Raw genomic sequence first — 25,512 nt, 5'->3', positions numbered from 1 at the left:
TATCGCTTATAGTCTTAAAATAAAAGTTGATTTACATCATGATAATACCCATGTGTAGAGATGCACAGTTGAAAGCTTAGTTCCATAGTCGCATAACGATGGCGGAATCAATTGAGGAAGAGGTTAAGCTGAAGATTGAATCAGACCTGCCGGAGTTGACAAGATGTAAAAACTGTCGAGAGTTATGTGATCCGTACACTAAGCCTGCACTACATTGCTCAGGAGTTTGTAATGAGCATGTGCATGTCCAGTGCTTGAAGCGTGGTGGAGTACCTGGACCATGTATAGGCGACGTATTCTTTCAATATACTTGTTCCGACTGTAGTTCATCGAGGGAGGAAATTCTCACTAGGGATAAAATGTCGTGGTTGAATATCATTGTACTAACTCTGTACAATTTACGGGAGAAATCAAATGGGATAAGTAAGAGGGGATATTTTCATTGGAAGTCCGACATTAGTACATTTGTCGATCGCAACTGGGACTATCTGTTCAAGAAGTCTGTGTAAGTTGATTTTTTGCTATATGAAAAATTAGAATAAAACTAAATATAATCTATGTGCCATAAATGTAAAAAATGTTTTTACATAATTTATTAAATATTTTGAATATCTTGCTACAGAGTGTTAATCTTGCCTACTGTGACTATTCTTTTTAGGAAACGAAAAAAAAACTGGATAGGAACAATATCTGGTACACTATCTCACTATAGCGGCGTCTTTTTTAAATCAGGAACTACAGAACTCAACGAGTCGGGCTGGTGGAGGCTTATAGATACTGATCCTCCTCAGGTACTCATTGCTAAGAGTAAGTAACTGACAGTAATAAGAAATTCAAAGTCTTTCAAATGAGATCCTTGAAATTTTCTCTCAAAGAGGAATTCCAACACATACATAAACGTGTATTAAATTATGGGTATCCTTGTTTCTCTCATTGATATTTTCGTAGATGGGAAACTTGTGCTAGAACGTAAAAAGCAAATGGGTACTCTGTCCAAAGTAGTGGCAAAACAACGAATCAGTCCATCACCTTCTGAATCAAGCATTTCTGTCGGCGAAGATAGTAATTATGGCGGTGAATCATCGAGAAGTCAAGGACTTTCCATGTACTCGCGAGCTTACGTTCAACCCAGTGAAACATTATCAGATTTTCTACTAGCTGAAGACGACGTACATGGTATGCTCTAATGAATACTTCAGTTTGTTTGTTTCCTGAATTTGCACTAGATATTGGAGAATGCAACAAAATCTCATGGAACAACAAAAAGTCCTGGCATGGTATGTTATACCTATATTATGTCAATTATGCTTTATAGATATGGATGTGCTGGATATAGACGATGGAATTGAGTTGAATGTTCGCCGTGAACCACCTTCCTTGACTGATTTAATGAGAGACTTTCAGTACCAGAGCTATCAACCATATCAATCCTGCAATAACCAGCTTACACTTATGGACAACTTTACAACTGACTGGGAAATGAACGTTATTTCGTCTGCAACAATTCTAAGCAACCATAACGATGTTAAAGATGATGCAAATGATGATACCAAAGAAGAGGAACCATGTGAAGAGGATAGTAGTGACAGTCTGAGCTCTCTCCAAGAACAACCAACGATATCTCTCTTTAATGTTTCAGAGAAACGAGACTGGCCCTGGAAGTACAAGAACATTGCTGGTACGTCATTTGAATCAACATATTTATTTTTTAAATTCTTACATTCGTATTCAAATAGTAAAAAACAAGTGGACCTAGTTGCGAGATGTATAAGCATAATATTTATTCTAAAAAATGTTGTTTAATGAAGATACTTCTTTAGCAGGTAATGTTGAAAAAAAAATTCGGATGAGTGAACAAGAAGAATCATATATTTTACAAAAAGCGGATAAGCGACACTTGGATTCAGCACCACCTGCTGTTAGGCGCTTATACAGAAAACTTGCAGTTCGAAAACTCAAGAGGGAACATGGTTTACCTGTGTTTGATTTAGACTCTTTCGGTTGCAAATCAGACTTCTTACAACGAAATCGTAAAAGAAATAACCGTGTATTGGACAGATTTGTTAATGAAGGTTTAGGGGGTGCTTACGAAAAAAGACTACAAGGTTACAATGAACCAACAGCTGTTCATAGCCCATATACAAACAGAATCTTGAAACCTTTTATAAGAAGAGACACATCTTGTCGACCTCAGTGGCTCAAATTAATGGAAGAGCTCCAAGTTAAGGTCAATAAAAAGAATCCAGAATGGAAATTCTCCAAAGAAGCACCAATAGATTATTCTTATGTCAGACCACAGCACATTCCAGCAATAAATAGCTTGTGTAGCCAATTTTTCTGGCCTGGAATTGACTGTAAGTGTATATTCAATTAGTTAATGAATCACAAATGTATTCAATATACCACCATGCCTGCAGAATGAAACGATTATATAAATAACACGAAATCAAACAACCATGCTTGTTTCAGTAACGGAGTGCCTGCAGTATCCAGATTTCAGTTGTGTTGTGCTTTATAAGAAATTGGTCATTGGATTTGCAGTCTTGGTCCCAGATGTGGGATACAACGAGGCATATATTTCGTTTTTCGTAACTCGACCGGAATGGCGTCGAGTTGGTATCGGTACATTCATGTTATATCATTTGATTCAAACGTGCATGGGTAAAGATGTTACTCTACATGTATCTGCAACAAATCCTGCCTTAATACTGTATCAAAAATTCGGATTCAAAGTTGAAGAATTTATTCAAGATTTTTATGATAAATACATTCCACCAAATTCTCGAGATTGTCGACATGCTCTTTTTTTACGGCTAAGTCGATGAAATTTGACAAGTCGTAAAAAAATTCTGATGCAGGTAGGGAAGTATGTACGTATGTTATTTGACATCAGCATATCACAACAATAGTCACCGTATCAATATATTGTTGGCAATTGAACTAGAAAAGCTTCAATTGTATAACTTCATACTGCATTTGAGACTACACTATTTATAATATGTTATATTGCCTTTGTCGAGATATTATGTAAATTTTTGATTAATAACTGGATTACGTTTATTCTACACACAACTAATAAAATCATTGTTAAAAATATTCTGTCTTTATCCAGCAAGTACCTGTATAATAAGTGTAGTACAAACTTGAAGGTAGATTTCGAGTATATTCTCATTCATGTAATCAACATATTTGTCATAATAAAGTTGCATGAAAGATCCATAATTAGGCGATAAGTTACTGGCGTCATGGATAATTTCTTCTTTTGACGTTATAGGTTATGTTCACCGTCAGTCACCTGTCAATCTTAATATGCCAAAATTTTAGTTGCCAAGTAAAATAATTTGAAAAATTTAACCAGGAAATATTTCAATAAATTAACATAACTGCTGTGAAATGTGTAGAACATAAATTACTAGTGTCTAATTCCTATCAACGAACGACGTTGTGACGTACGGAAGTTGATGGAAGGTTCGCTGACTAGCTCCGAGGCATTTCTCGAAAGTTCCGGAAAGTACTAGACGAACGTTTGTATATATGGGCTGCGCAACCTACGCCATACTTTAGTGCATCACAAGACGTGAAACGTACGCTACGAGAGTAACGTTTAATACGTGTTGGAGTTTATTAAGCAGTTTAGTGATTCAAGTGTATTTGGATATATAACAGACCCACGACAACTAGTATAAAATAATCCCAAAAGTGAGTAGTTCAAATTAGTATATTGTCTGCGTAGGATTTTAAATCAGAATCTGAAATTGAAAATAGCTCCACATTTATCTCCATCATGTAGATATACGCGACGCGAAATTTAGAAGAGGTCTGCGATGCTCGTGCATATACGAGAATGGCAATGGGAGTGATTCTCAATCCACTTCGATCGTTGAGTTTATTTTTGAGTTGTTTGGAATTGCTACACTGTTCGATGCTATAGGTTTCATCATATCCAGAAATAGACCGTCTAATACGTGGGTGTGTAGGGCCCGCTGTCCCCTCTGTGGCCTGTATGTAGTGTATCGTCTGTAGCAAAGCACATCGAATGACCGTGTAAACTGTTTTTAAAAATATCTGTTAATTCAACGTACCGTTATCACCATACGTTTCATGTAAAAGTTACGCGCTGAAGTCAGTAGTTCCAAAGTTTGAAAACGTACCGAATTTTTAATTTGTTGCCTTTTTTAATCTTCGCCCTCCGTATTAATAACTCTCATCTTTGGCTACAGCTGCTACAAATTCTTATTGAGAAAATAGCCTTGATTGTACGAAGTTTTGGTACCAACGTCGTAAATCCGAGGTCGTAATTTCATTCAATTGAACATTTCACTTTCTGCAAGTCTTAACTCTTTACAAGGATCTGAAGACACTATGACATTGGACTAGTAACGTTCAAATCAACTCGATAATATTTATACTTCTATTTTCATTCTTCATCACTGGTTAGATCTTTCGCATATCGGATCCTATTTGCAATTAATTTATTTTGACGTGTGTTGTTTTCGTTTTCGTAACAGTCCTACTGTTTTATTGATTGGGTATTTACTCTTGGTTGGAGTGTCACTCGCCACTTGTGATTATGACATGGATCATGGTCATTGTCAATTATAAATTTCAATTCAGATTACATATTTTATATGCCCAAATGTGTACAATATATAATCATAAATTTTTTTGTTTGATTTTTGCACATAGTTAAAGAAACTAAGAATTTGAGATTGGGGTTTTTTTCCACTATTTTACTGTAGGTTTAAATTCAGTTTATTTCAAATTCACGTGGTTAATTTACATTGATTAATTTGTTGCAGGATCACAAGCAATGGGAAAAGACTACTATAAGATGCTAGGGATTGCCCGGGGAGCAAGCGATGATGAAATTAAGAAAGCATACCGTAAATTGGCTTTGAAATATCACCCTGATAAGAATAAAAATTCGGGTGCTGAAGAAAAATTCAAAGAAATAGCTGAGGCCTACGAAGTTTTATCTGACAAAAAGAAGCGAGATATCTTTGACAAGTATGGAGAAGAAGGTTTGAAGGGAGGATCTTCAGGAGGATCTTCTTCCGGTCCCAACGACCCTGGATTTACTTCATATACTTTCCATGGGGATCCAAGAGCTACATTTGCACAATTCTTCGGGTCGGCCTCACCATTTCAGACATTCTTTGATTTTGGTGGTCAGGGAAGCAATCGTATATTTGGTTTTCATGATGACGACATGGACGTGGATGACCCCTTTCATTTAGGAATGGGTCCAGCGAGACCTGGCGGGCCAGGAGGGGCATTTAGATCTCATTCTTTCAACTTCGCTGGCTCAAACGCTAATAGAGGAGGCAGTAAGGATCGGGCACAGGATCCACCCATAGAACATGACCTCTATGTCACCTTGGAAGACATCACCAGGGGATGTACGAAGAAGATGAAAATATCGAGGAGAGTAGTCCAAGCTGATGGTTCGGTTAAAAAAGAAGATAAAGTACTAACAATCAACGTTAAACCAGGATGGAAAGCCGGGACAAAGATAACTTTCCAGAAAGAAGGTGATCAAGGACGCGGCAAAGTACCTGCAGACATCGTATTTATTATCAGAGACAAACCACATCCTCTGTTCAGGAGAGAGGGCAGTGATGTCAGATATACATGCAAATTATCTTTGAAACAAGCCTTGTGCGGCACGGTTATTGAAGTTCCAACGCTATCTGGGGAGAAGATTACACTGAATTTGTCAAGGGAAATAGTGAAGCCTAATTTGGTAAAGAGAATCCAAGGCCATGGGTTACCTTTCCCTAAAGAGCCTTCGCGTAAAGGAGATCTGTTAGTGGCATTTGACATCAAATTCCCTGAAACATTAACGCAAAGTGCCAAGGACATACTTTATGACACTTTACCCAATTGATCAAATTGTGATGGTCAATGATTTAAATGAGCAAACAAGTAACCATCCTGTTGTGTAACCCCGTAATCGATCGATCCTAGAGATTATAGAGACTCTTTGTACGTTCCAGTACAATATGTATGGAAGATCTAGCATATTCATGTTCGTCTAGGAAACCCTAGATCGGTAATCTTGTCCACGGCAAGCTTACTTCAAATTTAAAAACAGGCTCAGTCAAAATCAAGTATTTAATATTAGATGAAATGTTCCTTGATCCAAGCCTGTAAAAATGTTCTCTTTACCTCATCATTTGACGATCAGCTTCTGTAAAGTGAAACTAGGATTTTGAAACAGGCGAGCGTGTTGTGCTAGGCGCTAAGTTATGTGATTACGTTGCGATTGTGATTACACATATGGTGTACGAGTCTGTATTTACTATGCTATTTATGTAATTATACTGTGTTCGTACTGTGGAACTGTTGGTATGTATGAATGCATGCGAATGTGGGTGAATGTGAATAATTACAATAATTTCAAATGCGATATTACAAATATAAACTGCTCCATGCTGTTGATACATAAATGTCGAACAGCTAACCCCTGTAAATGAATAAAAGATATCTATTTGTAATAATAAAACGATTAATATTCTTTACTTATAATTCTAATTATTTTTCTTGTAAGTTTTAATTTTAAAGTTGGTTAATTATTTGTACACTAAATAAAAAAATATGTCAAGTTATTTGATATGCATGTGTTCCCATATTTTGATTTTATAATTCTTATACTGAGCTTACAGCGTGGTGTCAGTATCTCTGCTTAAAGTTTTGCTATATGAAGGTGTGCCTGTCGGTGAGGATAGCAGCGAGACACTCCTAAAATAGTCAGCCACAACGGTGACGTCATCCGCCTACCATTCAAAACGCCCCTCACCTCTGTCCCCCCAACTCAGCACTCACACTGTGCCACAGATATTTACGTATTGGGAAGCTGTACCTTAATATATATTCCTGTATCTGTTCGTTTATTAGGCTCGCTTTACATACATTCATCGGACATGGAGGATAATAATAGCAATAAATTAAATAAAAATAGGTGGAGGTCGGTAGTTGAGGTATCTGGTCCACTCAGTTGGCTGCAGAGAACATTGTGTCGAGGTCGAGCAGTTTTGGAGCACAAGGCTCAGAGACTTGTGCTTCTAAAATTTCTTCTTTGACAGGTTGTGGCAGTTCAATGTAATCCTTGACTGTCCAGCCACCTTCGTCCAGAGGCATAGCTGTACTAGGTGATAATGTTGTTAGCAGGGGTAAACCATCTGATCCAAGACTCAAATACTTCATCATCTGCTCTGGAACTATCTGATTGCCAGGACGAGCATTCTGTGGTCCTAAGTTTAGATCTTCTTCCATGTTATTTTTAATCAATCCTTTCGCAAAGCGAAAACTAGCTGGTAGACAGTGGTGTTGACGACAGTAATAATTCTCACCCTGTTCAGTGTGACACCACGTTCCATCTGGAAAATATGGGTCAAGACCAACATCGTTCAGTTCTATACGTGGAGTATAATAAGAGCTATCCCCATTGCGGCGACAAAATATTGCGCAAGCCATCCATGGTCTTTCCGGTTCATGAGGAGCCTGTAATCCACTACCTTGGCTGTCTAGCTCTGGTAATCGTTCGCTAAATTTCTTACATCTCATTGTTCCATATTCTGTTGTACTTTTCCGCTTTTTCTTGCACAGCATTTCATCTTTGCAGAGCGTAACGTCATAACCAAGTCCTTCACAGCCTGCTAATGTATTTTGTGGAAGAGGATTGTTACACAGTCGTCGTCTAGTTTGAGCTCCTTTCGCTCCTGCTATGCAGCCACTATGACACGATTCTTCAGTCCATGCACTCCAACCTCCTTTTTGTATGACTGTATTCCCTGTTGTGGAAGAAATTTGCAACTTTGGAAGACATTCACCGCCACGACATTCTTTTCCCTTTGCGCAGTAAGTTCCATCTAATGCTGGGCCAGCAAAATAATATCCACTTCGATGTGGAGTCTTGCATTGCAAAGATTGACAAGCTTGAGATAATGTGACAACAATTGCGTCATTATCCCTTAAAAGAACTTCACATTGCTTTTTTGCGTTCCAATCTCGGCCAGGTAAACCAAGATATTTGGCATGATCCAAGCTTTTGTCATAGCTTGATTGCGCTTCATCCAAGAGACAAGTTTTGGTATCAATAAGTTTTCGTGCAACGTCACGACTGCATTCAGACCAAATAGTTTCTCCTTGAGTACCCCGGCTAGGTGACATAATATAGCCATCCCTTGGGCATCGGTTTCCCGTCGAATCGTGGTGCATTCCCAAGCTTTCAACCAAGTAATAACATTTAATCAACATGTGTGTGACAAAAAAACGAAATATTTTCAACGGAATCAAAGGACTAGAATAAATGACATAGAATAATTTTTACAAGATACAAGTCACAACTATTAATGAATAATACTTTAAGAATACAAGAGATTGCGGTAAATACATAATGACATCTAGTCTACTAACTTGTGTCCAATTTCATGAGCAGCGATGTAAACTGAAGTAAATCCGGCAGAAGGATAAGGCTTTCCAAATACGTTCGTAGTACCCAATTCAGCGATTACACATGCATATTGATCAAGACAAATACCACCAACTGTAGCTAAACCCATTGTTACTCCGCTCTTCTTGCCACCTTCTATGGCATAAAAATCTAGCCCAGATACGTAAAGACCCATATCCCAATGATTTGGATTTTTATCCCCAGATGGATTGTTGATTCTAGCATAATCGCAAAATGAATCTAGAAGTTGGTTCCTTTCACCATTGTGATGTGGTAATTCAGACGGCTGCCTCTGCATCAAATCTAGACGAACAAGTGCTAGATCGATTTTAGAACCTAAAGTGGGATGGTGATAAAGTGCTTGAACTCCATTTATGTAAGCCAATAACATATCTCGCATTTTCTCCTCGTCTTTATCCATAAATGGTGAAAAAAGCCTGTATGCGGGTTCATCGAAAAATACTGCCAATTCCAATGTTAAGGATTTGCCGTTTCCTCTCCTTGGTCTAGAGAACAAATTGTAATCCAACGCTATGTCATTATTGAAATTTGAAAGTATGGTAGGCCTATCCGAAATATCCTTGTGTAGTGCTATCCGAGATGATATAGTAGCTCTTCTGACAATATGTGGTTCTTTCAATATTTCCCCAGAACGGCCTTTGATGAGATGATCATTGGATAACCATGAATTATCTCGGCGTAAAGGTGTTATCTCGAGCGTAACATTCTCCAAAAAGATTAATCCATGCTATTTAAAAACAAATTTTCTGTAATTAGATTTTGGGGTAGATTGAATATTTATCGGAGCAAGAATAAAGTGGAATACACACGAATACTTGGATCAACAATAATGAATGTTAACAAATAATACAGTCAACATATAGTCATATACGTTTACCTGCTATACCATAATAAATGTTATGACTTATAATGCTCTAGTCCAAAATTAAATACATACCATAGTACGGTGGTGACAAACACTGATGGCTGCAGAAATCAAATTATCTTGATGAAGATAATGACAGGGCGATGGTGTACTCAATTCTGGTACTTCTTTCAATACTTTGTCCACACCATGTCTCCAAATTCGGAAGCTTGGTGCCAAAAGTTTATCATTCTTGCGTAATGTTAATTCCAATTTTCTTCCAAATACTGTGAAAGTTATAGGAACCTAGCAAGCATCATTTACCGTTAATTTCAATTCTTTGCTAGATGTGTGTACAATAAGTTATCGGCAGTAATAATAATAATAAAGGTACCTAACTATGGTATTCTTTCGCGTATCATTACGCTATTAAAAAAAATTAACATTCTAATTATACAGGTAAAAAGCAATCTCAAAATTACGAAATGTTATGATTTTTTTTACATATGTAGAGATCTCCCACCTTATTTTCAGAGTACGAATTCCAAACTGGTAACAGAATAACTTCTACGTCTTCTGAAATATTTTCTCCAAATGCAGTTGTGAACAAACTAAATAACAGGAAACTGTATCCAAGGATCATCTTGCTCAGTGTTGATTTCAAGTTCAAGTGTCCTAATAGAAGACAGTGCTACATATTTATGTGGAATTATGGCAAGCCCGTAGCAGTAATCATTGTCATGGTGACTGCTACGATGCAAAATGCATGCTGGTGCCTCCATTAATGGCACGTTGACCCCAAGTTATAAATAAGCATCTCGTTCTATAAATTTCCTGTAATTTACATTCAATTTAAAGGTGATAATGACGATTATTAACGTTTTCCATTAAATTTTTTTCGTTTGGCATACATATTAGTTCTTGCTAAATAGTTTTTGATTAACTTTGAATTTGGATACAACTTGTAGTCAAGAAGTAGTTCAACATTTTCGAAGCGACTAGCTCAATTATTTTAGATTACCGAAAACGTTCTTAAAATTTGTGGAAGAATTTTGCATTGTATTTTGAAAATTTGTTTGTCAATATCTAATGCAGCTGCTCATTTTTTTCTCTCGAACGCTTATCACCACATGATTATACCTATAACACGTAAAATGCACACACTTTATTATACAAGCTACTGTATAGGCAGAATAACGGTATACTTATTGATATGTTTCTATTTTATTCACCCGCACAGAGTGTATGGTGTCTGTGACGGTGAATAATGTCGCCGATAACAAACAAGACAGCGTGCATATGGGAGCTCTATCCACGAGTGGACAATTCTGACTGTGGGTAATTTTTTTAAAAAATAAATATCATTTAAAGTATCGTAACATTAACGTCAAAATAAATTATAATTGAAAATAATTCTTTGATGCGAAAACATGGTGATTTTTAACACAGTTATATCAATTAGCAGTTTGTTAAATCAATTGAAAGTAGGCTTATGACAATATGTGTAAATTCTTTCGGAGTCTCACCTATAGAATATGCAAGTGAATCATACAGCATTGTAGGAATAAACTTTGCATCAAACATTAGTAGTGTCTCGTACAAGAATGCTTAGACTGCACAGTAAAGATGAATAACTATTAATAGGTGTATATATTTTTTTTTTAAATATGATATATTAACATGAAAAGACATGGAGGGTAAAAAAGAAGTAACATTTTGCTTGTTACAAAAACCTTAGTATTAAAATATTCCAATAAAAACAATAAATAATAATCATGATCAATAGTAATAAAATTAATCAATAGATTCGGCAGTGTATGTAACATGCTACAGTCGGTAGGTGACTACATTACAATAACTATATGTACTGTTGTATAGGGGTTATTAAATAATCATTCGTTAATTTACAGTTATGCATTACAAATGAAGCGCTTTTTACATTCGTAGGAAATAACCAAATTCTTTTTTTTTCTTATCACACTACTTACAATTACATTGCCTCATTGAAATCACTGGGTATCTCAAAAATCATGTTACTTCATCCTTCAAGTTTTAGTGATATCTCACTGGTTTTTCTACTTTAATCTCACTAACTTGTACAGAAAAATGTGTGAAAAAATAACTCTTGCGAGCAATAAATATGGATTTGAGTGGTAAAATGAACAGTGTCAAAAGTTGATATGCCAATAACTATAGTACATTATATGAACATGAAGAGATGATACCAGGGAATTTTACATAATCGAATAATTGCAACAATACGTGTTCTGTATATTGTAATTTTCATTGCATTATAGAAAATTTATGTTTCTTATGTTCGTACTCACTGTTAGATCAAATTCATGAACAACTAGTTTCATCGATTCGAATTATAAGATGCCTGCTATGTTATTAAAATTAAGGACATCAACAGAAATCTATGGATTAATAATAACTAATAATGGTAGCAGTTTGTTTCAATGTTACATTCGTTTGGCTCATAGAAACCTACCACGTTAAAAAATCACATGTGCCAACTATATCAACACATCGGTGTCGTATATAGAATTTTTGAATTTATCAATAATCTTTAAAATGAAATAAGCTTTTACTATGAGCTCCACAATGGTGTGAATGTTAGTTGAAGTTGTCGGTGCTAAATTTAAAAAGTTAGTTTGTGATTTGTACCAGAGATTGTGTTTACATATACATTAAAAAATGATTTATGAAGTCAAGTGTTAGAATGATAAATTTCTTTACATTTAGGTTAGGTTTCTATTTGGAATAAATCCGTATATTAGAGCGTTCTTTGTTTTATGAAATTTGATTTTCACATCAGCTATATCATCAGTAGACATCTTTTGGTGCAGTTCATAAAAAAAAAGAACATGAATGCAAATTGATTCATACTCAAGAAGCCCTCACCAGAAATTCAAATTTCTGACAAGTTCTACTTGTGCCTATCGAACCTGGTTTTATGCCAGACAAATTTTAATTTATGAAGCCAGACCATTCAACCAAACAGCCTATTAACTTTGAAGCGGGAAAAAAAATTATTGGCAACAGAGGGATCACAAAACCGCAGCAGAAGAATTTCCCCACTGAAAATAGAATATCTTCTTGTCAGTAACCATTAAATGGATAAGCTTGATTTAGAACCGTTGACAAAGATAAAAATGTATAAACTCTCAGCTTGCATACCATCGTCAAAGGTAAATAAACATTTTTCATCCTGAGAGGGGAAGAAATTTATTTTTCGTCTGACTGATAACAAAGTTCTGTGCCATTTTTTTTTCGTTGAGCAGCTTTAAATTATCGGACTTTCTTAGAATTACCAAATTTTTATCGATCTGTGATCACCCTGTGCTTACTAGGAACTATAAGTGTAGTGACATTGGTTGATACAAACGGTAAAATGAAAAAAAAAAGTTGCTCATCAATGAATGTTGCACCTTGGAAGTAAGTGTAACTCATTTGGACAATGGGATATTTAATCTGAATATTAACCCTTACATGGCACTCTGGGGTGGAATCGACCCCACGTCAAGTTCAATAGTCTATAGATCCCTTCATAAATTCGTAAATTTTATCCACAATTAACAATGGAATATTCTTGGAAAAAATTATCTGCCAAAAAAACTAATATCTGAAGGGTACTTTAGAAGTTCTTCAAGACATTAGGTTAAATGTTATTTTAACTAGGCAATAATTACTGAGATGGGGGTCAGATTGACCCATACTTCCCATTGCCACATACTTCTTACCCGTGAGGTGTCCCACGTAAGGGTTAAAGATAGATTACTATCACACTCCATCGTTAACTTATGTCTTTATATGAATATCTTCCAAATTAACATAGTTAAGGCAGTTTGAAAATTATAACAATATGATGCCACAATAGACCTAAAACACTTAATAACTTCTATGTGATTTATCTATTTGGAAAAAAAAGAGAAAAATAAAAACAGTACGAAAAGTTGATTATTTTCTACTAAATACAATGATTTGATTAAATCGCAAGAAAAATTTTGACACACAGACCCAATTCAAAGTTCAGCTTGACATTTACCAACAAGGATCACCCTCAAATGCATTAATCTAAAAAAAAAATCTAACAGGTTGACTTTGAGTAGAATATTTTCAAGAAGTCAATCAAAATCTGCATAGTTGATCACGGACTGTTATTGTAGAAAGCACTTCAGTTATAACAGGTGGGCTGATAGGGGGTGGGTTAGGACTGATCACCATTAGGGGGCCATTGCCCAGAATTATGCCAGTCCCAGTCTTTTCCTTTGGGACGAAACTTACTTGTCCCCCCTGAATTATTCCAATCTCTGTGGAAAAACTTTTTTTTAAAGTGATGCCGTTCAGGATCAGGTTGCTGTCGCTGGTATTTGAGAGGGACCGAAGAAATATTGCTATTAGTCGGAGGATTTGGAGGACGTGGACTTGTCGGTGAAGGTGTCCGTGGAGGGCCAAGAGCCTCATCAGGAGAGGGAACTATTGGTGGGGGACCAGTAACTGTACTATCGGACCCCAAACCGCTGTCTGGGCTGGTATTTACTCCTTCGGTGGACCTCCTACGCTTGTCCAATTCAGTGGAGGCGAATGCAACCAATCTGTCGAACCCTGAGGTGATTCGGTCCTGCCAATCAGCTTCTCCATCTGTAAGGTGAACCTAGCTCAACCACTGAAATCTAGCTTGGATTGATGATGATGCTTCATATTTTCATAAAAATAAGCCAATCCAATTCAGTACCACCACCTTTCAAGCTTGATCCCGCAAAGTTTGCTTAAGGGACAACACCACTGTGACGGTTTCAAAAAATCGGTTTTTTGAAAACCATTTAAAAAAATCTAAAATACTTTTAAGATTAAGATGCCGTTGGACCCAGGTCGAAAAATAATTATTTTCGTAGATATTGAATATTTTGTGGAGCGGTGCAGCGCTGCGTCGGTCTCAACGCAAGAGTTGAAACAATTTGGGCCGATGATTATCCCCAACGTCTCCAGAACTTTCATGAGGCTTCTCAGGCCATCATTGAACACTAATACCGCGATATCAGTTGCAATATCAACGATTTTTTTCCCTCCCGAGTGGGACAAATTAACAAACCTAAAACTTTGAACGCGTTTTTTACGAAACCACTTTTTTGAGTGTGGCACGCAGCAAAACTCGAGCAATTTTTATCCGATCGACTTCAAATTTTTATTATATGAATGAAAATAGATTATCTAATGAACTACATAGGATTTTTTCGATATCTCAATAATAATAAAAGTTATAGCCTGTTTCGATGAGAAATTTTGCTCAAAAATCATTCTTTAATTTCAAAAGCGTGCCTATTTTTTAAAAATCAATTTTTTTTCCAATCCCCATGTACTTCACTTCAAAATGTCATACTATTAACGAAAACACTGCGAATTTTTTTTTAAGTCGACGTTGAAGAGTTTTGCTGCGTGCCGCAAACCACTGCGGAGACAACAGCACTTGACGCGAGAGCTTCCCCAGCGCCACCATGCGACGTGAAAAATATGTAAATAATGTTTTTTGAAAAATTAATAAACAAGGAAAAAAACGCAACAAAAATTTTTCAAATATCTCTTATTTTTCCCACAAAAAAAAATTGTCGAAAAATGTAAAAAAAACAGGGGGCCACAGTGGTGTTGTCCCTTAATCCTTGCCTGCCCCCATTGTAATTAAGTAGAAGCTTAGCTTCCCATGCATTATCTATATATTCAGGTAATATACATAAGATTAATTTATTTGTCGTGATCTTTTCGGGCCAGCAGCGTTTCATAGCTTCTTTGGAAAAGTAGAATTCATATTAATATGTCCAGGTTTTAGCAGTTATAAGTACCTTTGTTGGCGCATTATTATGAATGTTTGACCATTCTTTAAGAAAATTTTGTGAAATCGGAGTAACAGACTTCACATATTTATTATTTTCAGATATTGCAAATGCTGCACTTGCAAATAATGTTTACATATACTGAGTTTAACTATAGTCTGACTGTGGTACTGCTAATTGCATATATTATTAACTTAATTTATGAGAACTGGACATACTAACTCAATCGCAATGGCTTATTTTCATGCAAATATGAATGAAAAAATACCATAAGAAGTACTAAATAACTATCACGTGTGCTAAAGCTGAGTGCAATAAACAGTAAATGCAAGAAATAAGAGACAAGTACTGAAAATGTAATAATAAAGGTTTGGAACAACCCCTGCGGGAGACAACTCACCGGTGACCACGCACCAACCCAAAGGCAGCCATTCTTTCTGATTTCTCCCTCTGTTCTGTGCGTCTCAATCTCTAACAAAACAAGCTTCAGGGGTTGTGAGTGAGATCGAGTGTGTGACAGACAGAGCTAACCAACATACAGCTACAGTGCATCTAACAAATACATCAAACATCAACAAAAATAAATATAAATAAAGATCAGATACCAGCTCCATAAGTAATTTTTTGGTACGGTCAAATGTACGTAATAAGTCCAAATCGTAAGTACGCAAAAATGTAGAACGATGCATAGCAGAAAGGAAATACAATTCAGTCTACCAAGATTAGAGCAGAAGGTTTAGTAATGACCAATGAGTTATTAAAACAACAGATCAATAATGATAAAAATACCCTTATATAAATTACATTAAACAGGTGAGCTTCGCGAAATTGGCATCTAAATAAATTTGCGGGATGAGAATGCGTACTCAACCAACCCAGAATGTAATACAGTTGGTCTAAATTGCGATAAAAACGTTGAAATGTTAAATAATCGATTGCTTTTTTATTCTTTTGATCTGTTGCTTCAAGGTTAATTTACATACAAGGTATCCCAAAATCTTATAGCGTGCACTTCGGTGTCGACTTTTTGATAATTTTTCATTTCATGAGATCCGAAAATTTATTAACAACAATAGTTCTTACTACTGGCATCATTTATAGAAACTTTAGCTAGCCTTGAATGTAATAAGAAAAGTGAGCACAAAAAAAATATTTCTGCTGCACTATTTAAATGTAAAAAAAATAATCATAAAATAATTAAATGTAAATTTCATATTGAAATGCTGTAATATTAATAAATAGGAACAGTCGTTTGGTACATGCTTTTATTACTCCAGCACATTTATTGACAAGAAGCAGGCTTCATTTTAGAATTATGTTAAATATCAGTCATTACACAGTCTTCACTGTGTTTGCAGCAACGACTGGGACACCATGTACAATCAAAATCTGTGTGAGGTCAAGACGTCAGGTCTATCTCAAGACAATTTCATTTCAATGAGTTTACTCACCATCATCCCCTGCTGCATTTCTTTGCCTCTGTGTTGTCATTTGTGGTTCATCAACCAGAGGTGTAGACGTATTAGAATGAGGTTCCAACAACGGGCTCAGAGGAGCACCACTTGTGCTTACAGATGAAATTGGTGTTTCAGTTTTGATCGATACTACCGAATGTGACTGCGACAGTGCAGCGCTGCCATTACTACTGCTATTTCCACTTGCGTAACGTGGGTAAGGTTGATACCTACTGACAAAAGTATGCTACTTCCAAATACATATATACATATTTTTCAATGACTATTGCACAGTGATAACCTTTGTAGGTAATCACTCGTAAGTTCATTTTGTATCACAGATTAAAATAACAACCAATTACCGTATTGTGCCGACTATAAGCCAAGGTTTTTTTGTCGTTAAAAACACCCGCCAAAATCGTTCTCGTCTTATATGCGGATCCATCTTATATGCGGGTAATTAAGAAAAACACCTTGATATACTCTCAGAATTGGGGGTCGGCTTATACTCGGAAAAATACGGTATAATATTCTGCAATTGTAAGACGGCCATTTTTTTTTTTTTTTGCAAGCATGCTTAAATAAAAATATAATTGGGTCTTGGCAAAAGTTAGTGAAACGACGGGATGAAAAGTAATATACCTTCGACTGCTAACAACAGTTGGTTCACTTTTAACACTACTAGTGCTGGTATTGTGGTTATTCAGTATCCGCGCATGCAGAGAAGCAGCCAACCCCTCCACAGGCAGCAATTCTCCATTGGTAGCTGCTTGAGACGATTGGATTGGGAGAGAAGGGTGTGACTGTGTGGGAACTTGGGATGGATTGTCAGTAAAGTAAGACTCATGGTAAGGCTTGATATCTGCTCTGGGAAGCTGGACTGGCGTATACCTATAAAAAGAAATAGACACTCTCTGATAATCGAGCAATGTAAAATCATTAAATTCATGATACAACTAAAATTCTCTTCACTACAAAACAAATAAATTGGAACGCAAATTAATTTTGGAATTTGAAATTTGGGGTAAGATTTTTTTTTAAATGTCAACATTTGAGTTATGCAATACTTCAGTTTTTTTACAAGTTCAAAATTTTTAGTACGAGTTTAAAATTGGATCAAACAGATTGCGTATGGTAAGCAAATACTCACCTCTGAGGTTGCGTGGTGGGGGTGTATAATACGGATGACCGTGTGGCAGTAATAGGGGTAGAACTAGTAGTTGGAGTCGGAGTAGGAGCGTAGCTGGCAACATGTGCCAAAGTTGCTAGTCCTGCATCACCTTCGGCACTTGCGGGTCTACTAATTGGAGAATAGACTGCTTCTGCTCGGGCCATAACGCTCATGTCGACCGCAGCATTAATAATAGTTTGATTTGATATCTCAAGTGTTCGTTCAATCTCGCCACTCACTAGATCGCCAATTGTCCGTGTGCCAAGCATTCCTCCACCAGCCCCTCCATTGCTGCCGCCACCACCTCCTCCTCCGGCTCCTCCTCCTCCTCCCCCTCCGCCAGTTGTACCTCCATTTCCTACTCCTGTTCCTCTGGTGATTCGATCATCGTGTGTAGATTGTCGAGTATCGATCACAGATCTTTCTGATGTGGTTAAATGAGAGGACAGTCGCTCCTGAGACAGATGTCTTCGAAGTGCCAACTTTGCCGGAGAAACCTAAGATATGTATCATTATGGGCACAGATTTGAATATTAAATAAAACATGTAATATTGCACCAGCAATGAATCCATTGAATCTTTCTTTTTAAGTTGATTTAACGTAAAATCTTACCTGTGTGTAATCAGGAGTAGTGACATTCTGTGGCAGTGCAACACGTTTTCTCTCTGGCTCAGCTTGCTGCTGCATCTGTTGTACTTGAAGCTGTAACTGTTTACTTCTATTCTGCTGATCCTCGTTTAGAACACTTGTAATGATACTTTTCAATCTATCTTCAAAATTAGCTACTCTCGGAGGTTCTTGGGCTTTGTTACACGAATCTCTGACATTAACTTGAGATTGCATGGAAGCAGAGGGAGAAGAGAAGCTGAGAGTAGCTTGAGGCAGTCTTGCCCTGGCAGTGGGTGCTGTAGTTGTACTTGGTCTATTTGGTATTCTACCAGCTTCTATTTGTCTCCCTGTTTCTAAGATTTTTTGGGCTAAAATTTCAGGATTATTCTCCTGAATCTTTGCTATATCAGGAACATCAGGCCATTCCTGGGACCTAGATCGTCCTTCTCTACTTTTCCGTGATGATCCAGTCTTGTTTTGTAGTGGTTCGTGCTGATTTTGTTGATGTTTGGATCCAACCACTTCTCGCTGCTGCTGTTGAATTATCGGTACTGATGGTTTCTCATTACTCGCACGCTCTAGCACACTCAATTCATGTTGTAGTTTTGACACCTGAAGAGAACGAGAATATGATACATGTATTGCAATATATAATTAAGAATTTCATTTTCATATTAATTACCAGATATATGAAAGTCAAGTATTCTGTTTGAATTCGTAAGAGTCCAAAGACCAAGTCTTTTTAACATATTTGGGATAAAAATATTACGGAAACTGCACAAAAGGAATAGTTACAAATATTATAGGTAATGAATCTAAGAAACTTAAAGTACCTGGGAATGCAGCCTCTTGCGCTGCGATAATGTGGTTGAAATTTCTTTCAAAATATAGTCTTGCGTGAGAGATTGTGGTGGATTTGAAACACTATTGGTGTTGGTATGATTATTGTACTTTTCTTGCAGCTCCTGATGCCTTATAGCAGTGAGTCTAGACTGTTCAGCCTCCATAGATGACACTTGGGCTTGAAGCTTACTCGCTTTGGCTTGTAATTGCTTATGTCTCATGACAATCTCCTTGGCCTTAGCTAACAAATCACCAGGTGATGTAGCATTTATTCCTAATTCTGTCATCCGAGCTTTTAATAATGCTACGCTGTCATCAATCAATACTTTTATCTGTTTTTCAAGCTGTGCAGCTCTTGATTGCAGTTTTGAATTTCTTTCTCGTTCTTTCGCAATGTCTGTATTTACTGATACTCGGTACGTTGGTGTTCTCATCGATTCTAACATTGCCATAAATTGGTCCCTAAAGACAGAAATGATTTGAAATAGCTAAAAATCATTATTTAATCTTGAATGCTCTTAACTGAAGTTATCAAAACACATACCTATAAAGATCGAGAAGAATCTGAAGAGCATAAGGGGTGGCAGAAGGGGCTGCAGGTATACTGAGTTCTTCATGAACAGAGGTAGAATGTGGCTGAAGAGCAAGAGAAAGGGAAGAAAGGTGTTGATCGACACATCCAGGTGCCGGAGGTGGTTTTTTTCCAAGTGCTTGAGGCGATGTACTAAGCAGTGTTTGGCTGTGTAGTAAATCTAATCCCGAAATATTGATAGCCTTTTTAGGTTTAGTTTTCTTTACGCCTCTACCTCTTTGTCGACCTCTTGGTGGAGGCCTGGAGACTCCATTGGTGGCTTTTCGATTTAATTTTCTACCAAGCTTAGAAGGCTGTCGGCGATTCTTTATACTATTTTCTTCTAAATCAGAATCACTATTTGTACCTAACTGTTCAGAGTGATTAGGGCTGTCAAGTTGCCTAGAAAGATCTCTTTTGGCTCTGTCGCCCCTCTCACCACCTCTACTTGATGTTCTACTACTATTGCTGGCAGTGATGCTTATCACAGAATCAGAGTGTTCCATGTCAATTGCCCCTGTCTTGTTATTCTTCAGTCGATGAAAATATCTCTCTAGTTTTGTTCTATCAATAACATGGAGATAATACGACACAGGTTTACCAGTCCATGACACAGATCCTTTCAAGGGTGACATCTCTGACACATGCATTATTGTTCCTATATCTAAAAATTTATTTTCATCAAGACATGAATATAAAATTATATACATTATATTTCTTAGGTTTGAGAAATATAATACCTACCACTAAGATTACGATCGGTAATACGAAAGTTTAGCGGGCAAAAAGACTTTGATGAAACAATCCTTGCTCCATCTCTCAAGTCAGCGAACCGCTCTTTTAACTGGTGATCTACAGTCGGACCAAAAGCAAAATTGTTTACAAAAACTATTGTGGCTCCTGTTATACTCTCACGGTGTTCATCAGCAAGAAAGTCTCCTTTAACCAACCGATACTCTCCGCATCGCTTACCATACCAGCTTAACCACTTGCGAAAATTATACTCCATGCTCTGAATGAAATTAATAAAATGTTATACGTCACGCTGGAAATTCTGTAGTTGAACAATAAATTTTGCCTCTTTAACATACCTGTGCATATTTGGATGGTACATCGGCTCTTTCGACACCAATGCAAATTTTACATGCGGTAGCAGCAGCCATTTGAAGAACTACCTGACCAACTCCAGAACCTAGGTCAACAAATACGTCGTCGTCGGTAACATCAATTTGATCAATCATTTGGCAGACAAGTTCATAACTCGTTTCTCCATAGACTTCTGGCGAAAAGGGTTCATACTGATTTAATTTGTCTGGCTCCACTACCGCTTGATTATACGTCTGCTGAAGTACATGACGAAGCAGGCCTCTGCTAGGTCTTTTATTCAGTCGTTGCATTGGCAGACTAGTACCTTTTTCCTGGAAATAGGAAATGTTAGTATGTTGTCTTTAACCAGAATTAATCTATAAGTCTAGAATATGAATATATTAGTTGATGATAATTGTACTAAAGTAATACATTTGTTACTGTTTTCTCAGGATTGTTTTATAATAACTCTAGTAAAAGTACAAAAATCAGCAACCGGGAAGCAATTAAGATGGTGAGTGGCAATAGTTCATATGGGTTAGTTACGTTAGTGATTCTGTTGAAGGATGTTCCGAAAAAAAATAATAACACAAGCAATTCAATACCAAGGTATAAGCATAATTTATGTAAAACCAAGAACAGTTTATCCTAAAACACCTTTACTTGTACATATACAGTCAAATCCTGATTTAAGTTCGCATTCTGAGGGTTTTTATTTGAGTTCCTTGAGCAAAAAGTTATACGTTCTACTTACAGATTTACAATCCACTTAGCCTGTAACTTAAAGAGATACGTTAAAAGTTTGATATAAATCTGCATTATACTATAAATCCCTGGAATCTTGTTGACTTGCAGTATTGCTATATAACTCATTTTGCAGGCTAGAATAACGTTGTAACAGTGCAAAATATAAGCTCACAAAATAGGTGCAAAATTGACACGAGATGCACGTTTACGAATAGGTAAATATAGAATCCATGATAACTGGAACAGCCTTGTTGAACGAATTGAGTTTATACTTGGGGTATTTCCGAGGTTTGTTATAAGATTAATATAAGTCTGCTTTCAACAATTTTACATAATAAAGAATATTGGATTACGCTAGCATAGACTTTAAATACATTGTTTATTATTATATTGTAATGTATATGGTGGATAATAAATTTAGTTAATGGTGAGAGTTACGGTGATTCCTCATTCCAAGTTATTTAGCAATCGGTTCAAGTTCTTACTATAGGTAGATTATATAGTTTGTTGAAAGTATATTTACAGACTCCTCACTTTAGAACACAAATAGCTTATTCTCCAGAGAAACATTAAATGGGGATTTTTCTGTTTAAAATTTTCTTTTGAACAACATATAGGACTTACCAACTGAACCCGACTATCGATAGCTCTGTTAAATTTGTCGCATAAATTTTTCATGCTCTCAAAATTATGCATATCATAGTTACAGAGAATATTATTTTCCAGAGGAATTTTCAAGTCGGGTAGATCCTCGCAAACCCATCGCATTGTTTCCACAACATCAACGGCTCCATCGTGTCGATCCTGTAACAACAAGCATTGAAGTTAATAATACGTCATATAAGAAAATAAAAAGTAGTGAATGAATGGCAAGCAAGGAGTTATTAACTTACAAATTAGATGATAAGCGATTGCAAAATTCTAATAGTTTCTAGCGGTTCCTAATCATTTGTGTCAATTGAATTTTATGCGATTTTAACCAATTTCGGATGACTTCAATTTCGAAGATATTCAGTAATCTTGAGCTACTTCCATTGTGATTTTGACAGATTTCAAGCAATTTTCAGCAATTTCAACTTATTTTCAGATTATTTCTTGGGAGTCGCTTCACTTAAAGTGGTTTGCAATTACAAGAATCGCATCTCAATGGCAAGTATAGAAATATAACCGTGACAATGTTTGAAAGTGCTTGTTCAGCAAATATTGTTACAAATTTGTAATAGCAAATCAACCAGCATTTTTTTCAACTACACACAGCATGTGGGAAAATAGAAAAATTTCCATTTATTGATCTTGTATAGCTGTAAAAGCTAAATTCAACAAATACTAAAATTGTTTTTCAAGTCTTACAATTAGTAAACATGAGAATTCAGTACTGTCACTAAATTTTATAAGGCTCTTAGAAATGAATTTATTTATTGTAGGTATTGATTGTCCCCTTGGCACTGTTATCTGTCATATTTTCTGTTGACTCCAATCTTATGCCTCATTCCTTATTAGTTTCACACAGGAAATTTCTTTTTCCTTACTTAGTCACAGAATTTCGCAGACTTATTTACATAGGATTCTGCTTATATTTTTCAAGAGGTAAACTACACCATGACTGGAGACAAAATTCTCAGTAAACTTCATGAATGTCACAAAACAATAAACAGAAAAATTCATGCCGGATTTAAACTGAGTTTTATTCGACACCAATCACACAGTGAGTATCTTTATAATTAGATCTGAAAAGTAGTACAGAAATTCGTCATAATGTTATTATAATAATGAACCCTTGCTCGATTAATTCCATATTACACAAACATGATTAATGTTGATTATTAACTCTCGTAATAATTCAAAACAGCTTTGACTGTATAACAGTAACATTATAAAACTCATCACGTGATGGCAGTTGAAGTTAAAGCTCTGTAAGTACTTGAATTTCAATGTGTGAGACTGACCTACATTTACTTCACTTGTTTATAAATGCATGTGCATATCATGGCTAATATAAAAGTTATAGTCTGTAATACATGAAAAATACATCAACGCCATTACAAAGACATCCATAATGAACACTGTTGCTAAATCTGAATTATAGATGAGTGCAGGATGTTAAGAATAATAAGCATGTAAGTTACATTTGCCTTTTGTCAATGGTATCAAAAATAATGCCATAAATAATTGATGTAGATGAAAAGATTTACCAGGTAGTAAAAAAAAAGCACATTCATCTAAATAAACTCTTTGTTAAACTTCTAACCTATGTAACAAAGATAAGCTACAAACAAACAAGTCGACTCGAAATCATGGAATAAGTTGACGATACGGTTGCACCGAATGAACTGATTTGAAAAGTTTCGTAAATGGTTTGGGAATTGAAAAATTAATTAAAAGCATAAGCCATATCGATAGATCAGATAATTAGGTGACAGGTGTACAGGTTAATAATAACGTAGTTTATTTGTGGTTATAGATACGAGATTCATGCAAGTGAAGAAAGTATTTCATGAAGAAAAGTGCAGAGTAAGACACTACATTCCGAATTAAAATGACGCATGGTATGTCGTATGAGTATTGTTTTCTCGTACAACAATGAGGTAATCCTCATTTACCGCACGTATAGGTACTTACTGATCCTGACCCAGAGGTAAGAGGCCACTGATAGATAATGGGTTCAGCTCCAGCCGGAGAATGCAACCGTAATTCCATTTTTTTAACAGAGTAAGGCTGATCGTGTAAAAATGCTTCGTACGTGACGTAACCGCCCAGAGTCCCGTTGGCGCGCGAGCACTAGGACACCAACACCACGTAGAAGACGCTCGCGGAGCCTCTCCGCTTCTCGACTTCTTTCCCGTACATTAAGAAGGCCGATGACGAGCAACGCTTGGCGCGTGCAAACGCACGGGTAATACGTGGAATTGCGAATCGCATGCAATTCCGATTAGCGGAGAGGACACGGAAAATAAACTACTCGGCTCAGATCAGAGCACGGCCGCGCGACGGAAAACACAAGTGGAACGGAGCGGAGTGAAGTGCGTTGGGGGGGGATGACGACATCAAAACATGGCGTCATGCCTTCCCGTCCGTCGTCCGACCGACCGATCGTGTGTCTTTCTTCTCTTTCTCCCCAGGTTCACAGCTCCGGCCTCCCTCTCACTCTTTCTCTCTCTCCCGCGCCAGGGCACTCACGTCTCTCCGCATTGGTAGCGGTGTTCTCTCTTTTCTGGACGACGACCCATTTGGATTCGTAGTCTAGGCACTAGGTATAAGCCAGCTTCTACGCATGCGGGACTTGACGAGAATCCGAGAAAACGAATCGTGTTCTGGAGGCAAGCCCCAGCGCGGCTGAACCTCACGATCAGCGCTAATTTTGTACTCGAGTTAATTGATACGAAATGTAATGTATGATAAAAAACTGAAGTTTATCTCAGTATATTTCAGATTTGCAATTATTATTATCGGTTATCTTTTATATATACAATAATAATGTATGGGTAGCTATGGGTTTCTCGCCCTTTGAAGAGGGGGCAAAAAATTCGAGCTTCATTGTGAACTATTTCTTAACCTCGGCCGCCTGTCAATTATAGATGAAAAAGCTCAGCTGTCCCAAACTCCCAACTGCAGGGAGGAGACGATTCGACACGGAACCCATTGCATGGCTCTTGTCACGTAGGCACGTCACTACTAGTGTCATCTCCCAGGTAATCCCTCAAGCTGCTGGATTTTGCCTGAATTCGTAATTTCATATTTTACCATCGAAACACAAAACGTGGTATTTATCTTAACAAATTTAAATCAGGACAATGTACCGTTTTAGTAAGTTCATCGGTTATTTGGTTATACTACGGGCAGCAATTACTACATTAGAAATGTAATTACTGCTGCTGCAAT

At 36.7% G+C, this 25,512-nt stretch overlaps 4 protein-coding genes and 1 long non-coding RNA gene across 11 annotated transcripts; 2 read left to right on the top strand and 3 right to left on the bottom strand.

Moving 5' to 3' along the window:
- Positions 1–98: 98 nt before the first annotated feature.
- On the top strand, positions 99–3,081 carry LOC124301993 (cysteine-rich protein 2-binding protein). 2 transcript variants are annotated; one of them, XM_046757731.1, is made up of 6 exons: positions 99–505; positions 659–807; positions 949–1,176; positions 1,316–1,678; positions 1,824–2,354; positions 2,470–3,081. In XM_046757731.1, exons 1-6 carry the CDS (start codon positions 99–101, stop codon positions 2,823–2,825), a joined length of 2,034 nt encoding a protein of 677 aa, XP_046613687.1. In that variant the 3' UTR covers positions 2,826–3,081. The 2 variants fall into 2 exon arrangements, with proteins under 2 accessions (XP_046613687.1, XP_046613686.1); XM_046757730.1 differs by having other exon boundaries at positions 1,821–2,354.
- Positions 2,646–3,251, bottom strand: LOC124302171 (uncharacterized). Its single transcript, XR_006907651.1, has 2 exons — positions 3,120–3,251; positions 2,646–2,685 (listed from the first exon to the last, which is right to left on the bottom strand). It is a non-coding gene; the product is annotated as an uncharacterized LOC124302171 (long non-coding RNA).
- Positions 3,252–3,542: 291 nt separating this feature from the next.
- On the top strand, positions 3,543–6,519 carry LOC124302067 (dnaJ protein homolog 1-like). 2 transcript variants are annotated; one of them, XM_046757840.1, is made up of 2 exons: positions 3,543–3,699; positions 4,800–6,519. In XM_046757840.1, exon 2 carries the CDS (start codon positions 4,811–4,813, stop codon positions 5,885–5,887), a length of 1,077 nt encoding a protein of 358 aa, XP_046613796.1. In that variant the 5' UTR covers positions 3,543–3,699; positions 4,800–4,810; the 3' UTR covers positions 5,888–6,519. The 2 variants fall into 2 exon arrangements, with proteins under 2 accessions (XP_046613796.1, XP_046613806.1); XM_046757850.1 differs by lacking the exon at positions 3,543–3,699 and adding an exon at positions 4,273–4,291.
- LOC124301986 (A disintegrin and metalloproteinase with thrombospondin motifs adt-1-like) lies at positions 6,216–9,971 on the bottom strand. The gene is made up of 4 exons (XM_046757673.1): positions 9,844–9,971; positions 9,414–9,626; positions 8,419–9,203; positions 6,216–8,227 (listed from the first exon to the last, which is right to left on the bottom strand). The coding sequence occupies exons 1-4, from the start codon at positions 9,961–9,963 to the stop codon at positions 6,994–6,996; spliced, it is 2,352 nt and encodes a 783-aa protein (XP_046613629.1). The 5' UTR covers positions 9,964–9,971; the 3' UTR covers positions 6,216–6,993.
- Positions 9,972–11,034: 1,063 nt separating this feature from the next.
- On the bottom strand, positions 11,035–24,677 carry LOC124301925 (histone-lysine N-methyltransferase, H3 lysine-79 specific). Of its 5 annotated transcripts, none has more exons than XM_046757550.1 (12): positions 24,253–24,677; positions 22,258–22,437; positions 20,892–21,218; positions 20,545–20,812; positions 19,774–20,464; positions 19,220–19,691; positions 18,390–18,998; positions 17,756–18,273; positions 17,248–17,496; positions 16,603–16,838; positions 15,552–15,622; positions 13,708–13,964 (listed from the first exon to the last, which is right to left on the bottom strand). In XM_046757550.1, the coding sequence occupies exons 1-12, from the start codon at positions 24,328–24,330 to the stop codon at positions 13,860–13,862; spliced, it is 3,804 nt and encodes a 1,267-aa protein (XP_046613506.1). In that variant the 5' UTR covers positions 24,331–24,677; the 3' UTR covers positions 13,708–13,859. The 5 variants fall into 5 exon arrangements, 3 of the variants coding, with proteins under 3 accessions (XP_046613485.1, XP_046613496.1, XP_046613506.1); XR_006907588.1 differs by having other exon boundaries at positions 13,900–13,964; positions 15,552–15,703; XR_006907587.1 differs by having other exon boundaries at positions 13,902–13,964; positions 15,552–15,635.
- Positions 24,678–25,512: the final 835 nt, after the last annotated feature.

The sequence above is a fragment of the Neodiprion virginianus genome, chromosome 1, assembly GCF_021901495.1.
Source record: "Neodiprion virginianus isolate iyNeoVirg1 chromosome 1, iyNeoVirg1.1, whole genome shotgun sequence".
Classification (NCBI taxonomy): domain Eukaryota; kingdom Metazoa; phylum Arthropoda; class Insecta; order Hymenoptera; family Diprionidae; genus Neodiprion; species Neodiprion virginianus.
This window is presented reverse-complemented; position numbering and strand designations above follow the sequence as displayed.

Excerpts from the sequence above, each read along its gene's own strand:
- LOC124301925 (XM_046757529.1), bottom strand. The coding sequence starts at position 24,330 with ATGGAATTACGGTTGCATTCTCCGGCTGGAGCTGAACCCATTATCTAT. Across the intron at positions 21,219-22,257 it reads TCGATAGTCGGGTTCAGTTG|GAAAAAGGTACTAGTCTGCC; the intron begins GTAAGTCCTATA and ends TCCTATTTCCAG. Across the intron at positions 20,813-20,891 it reads TACCATCCAAATATGCACAG|AGCATGGAGTATAATTTTCG; the intron begins GTATGTTAAAGA and ends AATTTCATTCAG.
- LOC124301993 (XM_046757730.1), top strand. The coding sequence starts at position 99 with ATGGCGGAATCAATTGAGGAAGAGGTTAAGCTGAAGATTGAATCAGAC. Across the intron at positions 1,177-1,315 it reads AGCTGAAGACGACGTACATG|ATATGGATGTGCTGGATATA; the intron begins GTATGCTCTAAT and ends TATGCTTTATAG. Across the intron at positions 2,355-2,469 it reads TTTCTGGCCTGGAATTGACT|TAACGGAGTGCCTGCAGTAT; the intron begins GTAAGTGTATAT and ends TGCTTGTTTCAG.
- LOC124302067 (XM_046757840.1), top strand. The coding sequence starts at position 4,811 with ATGGGAAAAGACTACTATAAGATGCTAGGGATTGCCCGGGGAGCAAGC.
- LOC124301986 (XM_046757673.1), bottom strand. The coding sequence starts at position 9,963 with ATGATCCTTGGATACAGTTTCCTGTTATTTAGTTTGTTCACAACTGCA. Across the intron at positions 9,627-9,843 it reads ATTCGTACTCTGAAAATAAG|GTTCCTATAACTTTCACAGT; the intron begins GTGGGAGATCTC and ends GATGCTTGCTAG. Across the intron at positions 9,204-9,413 it reads TTTGTCACCACCGTACTATG|CATGGATTAATCTTTTTGGA; the intron begins GTATGTATTTAA and ends GTTTTTAAATAG.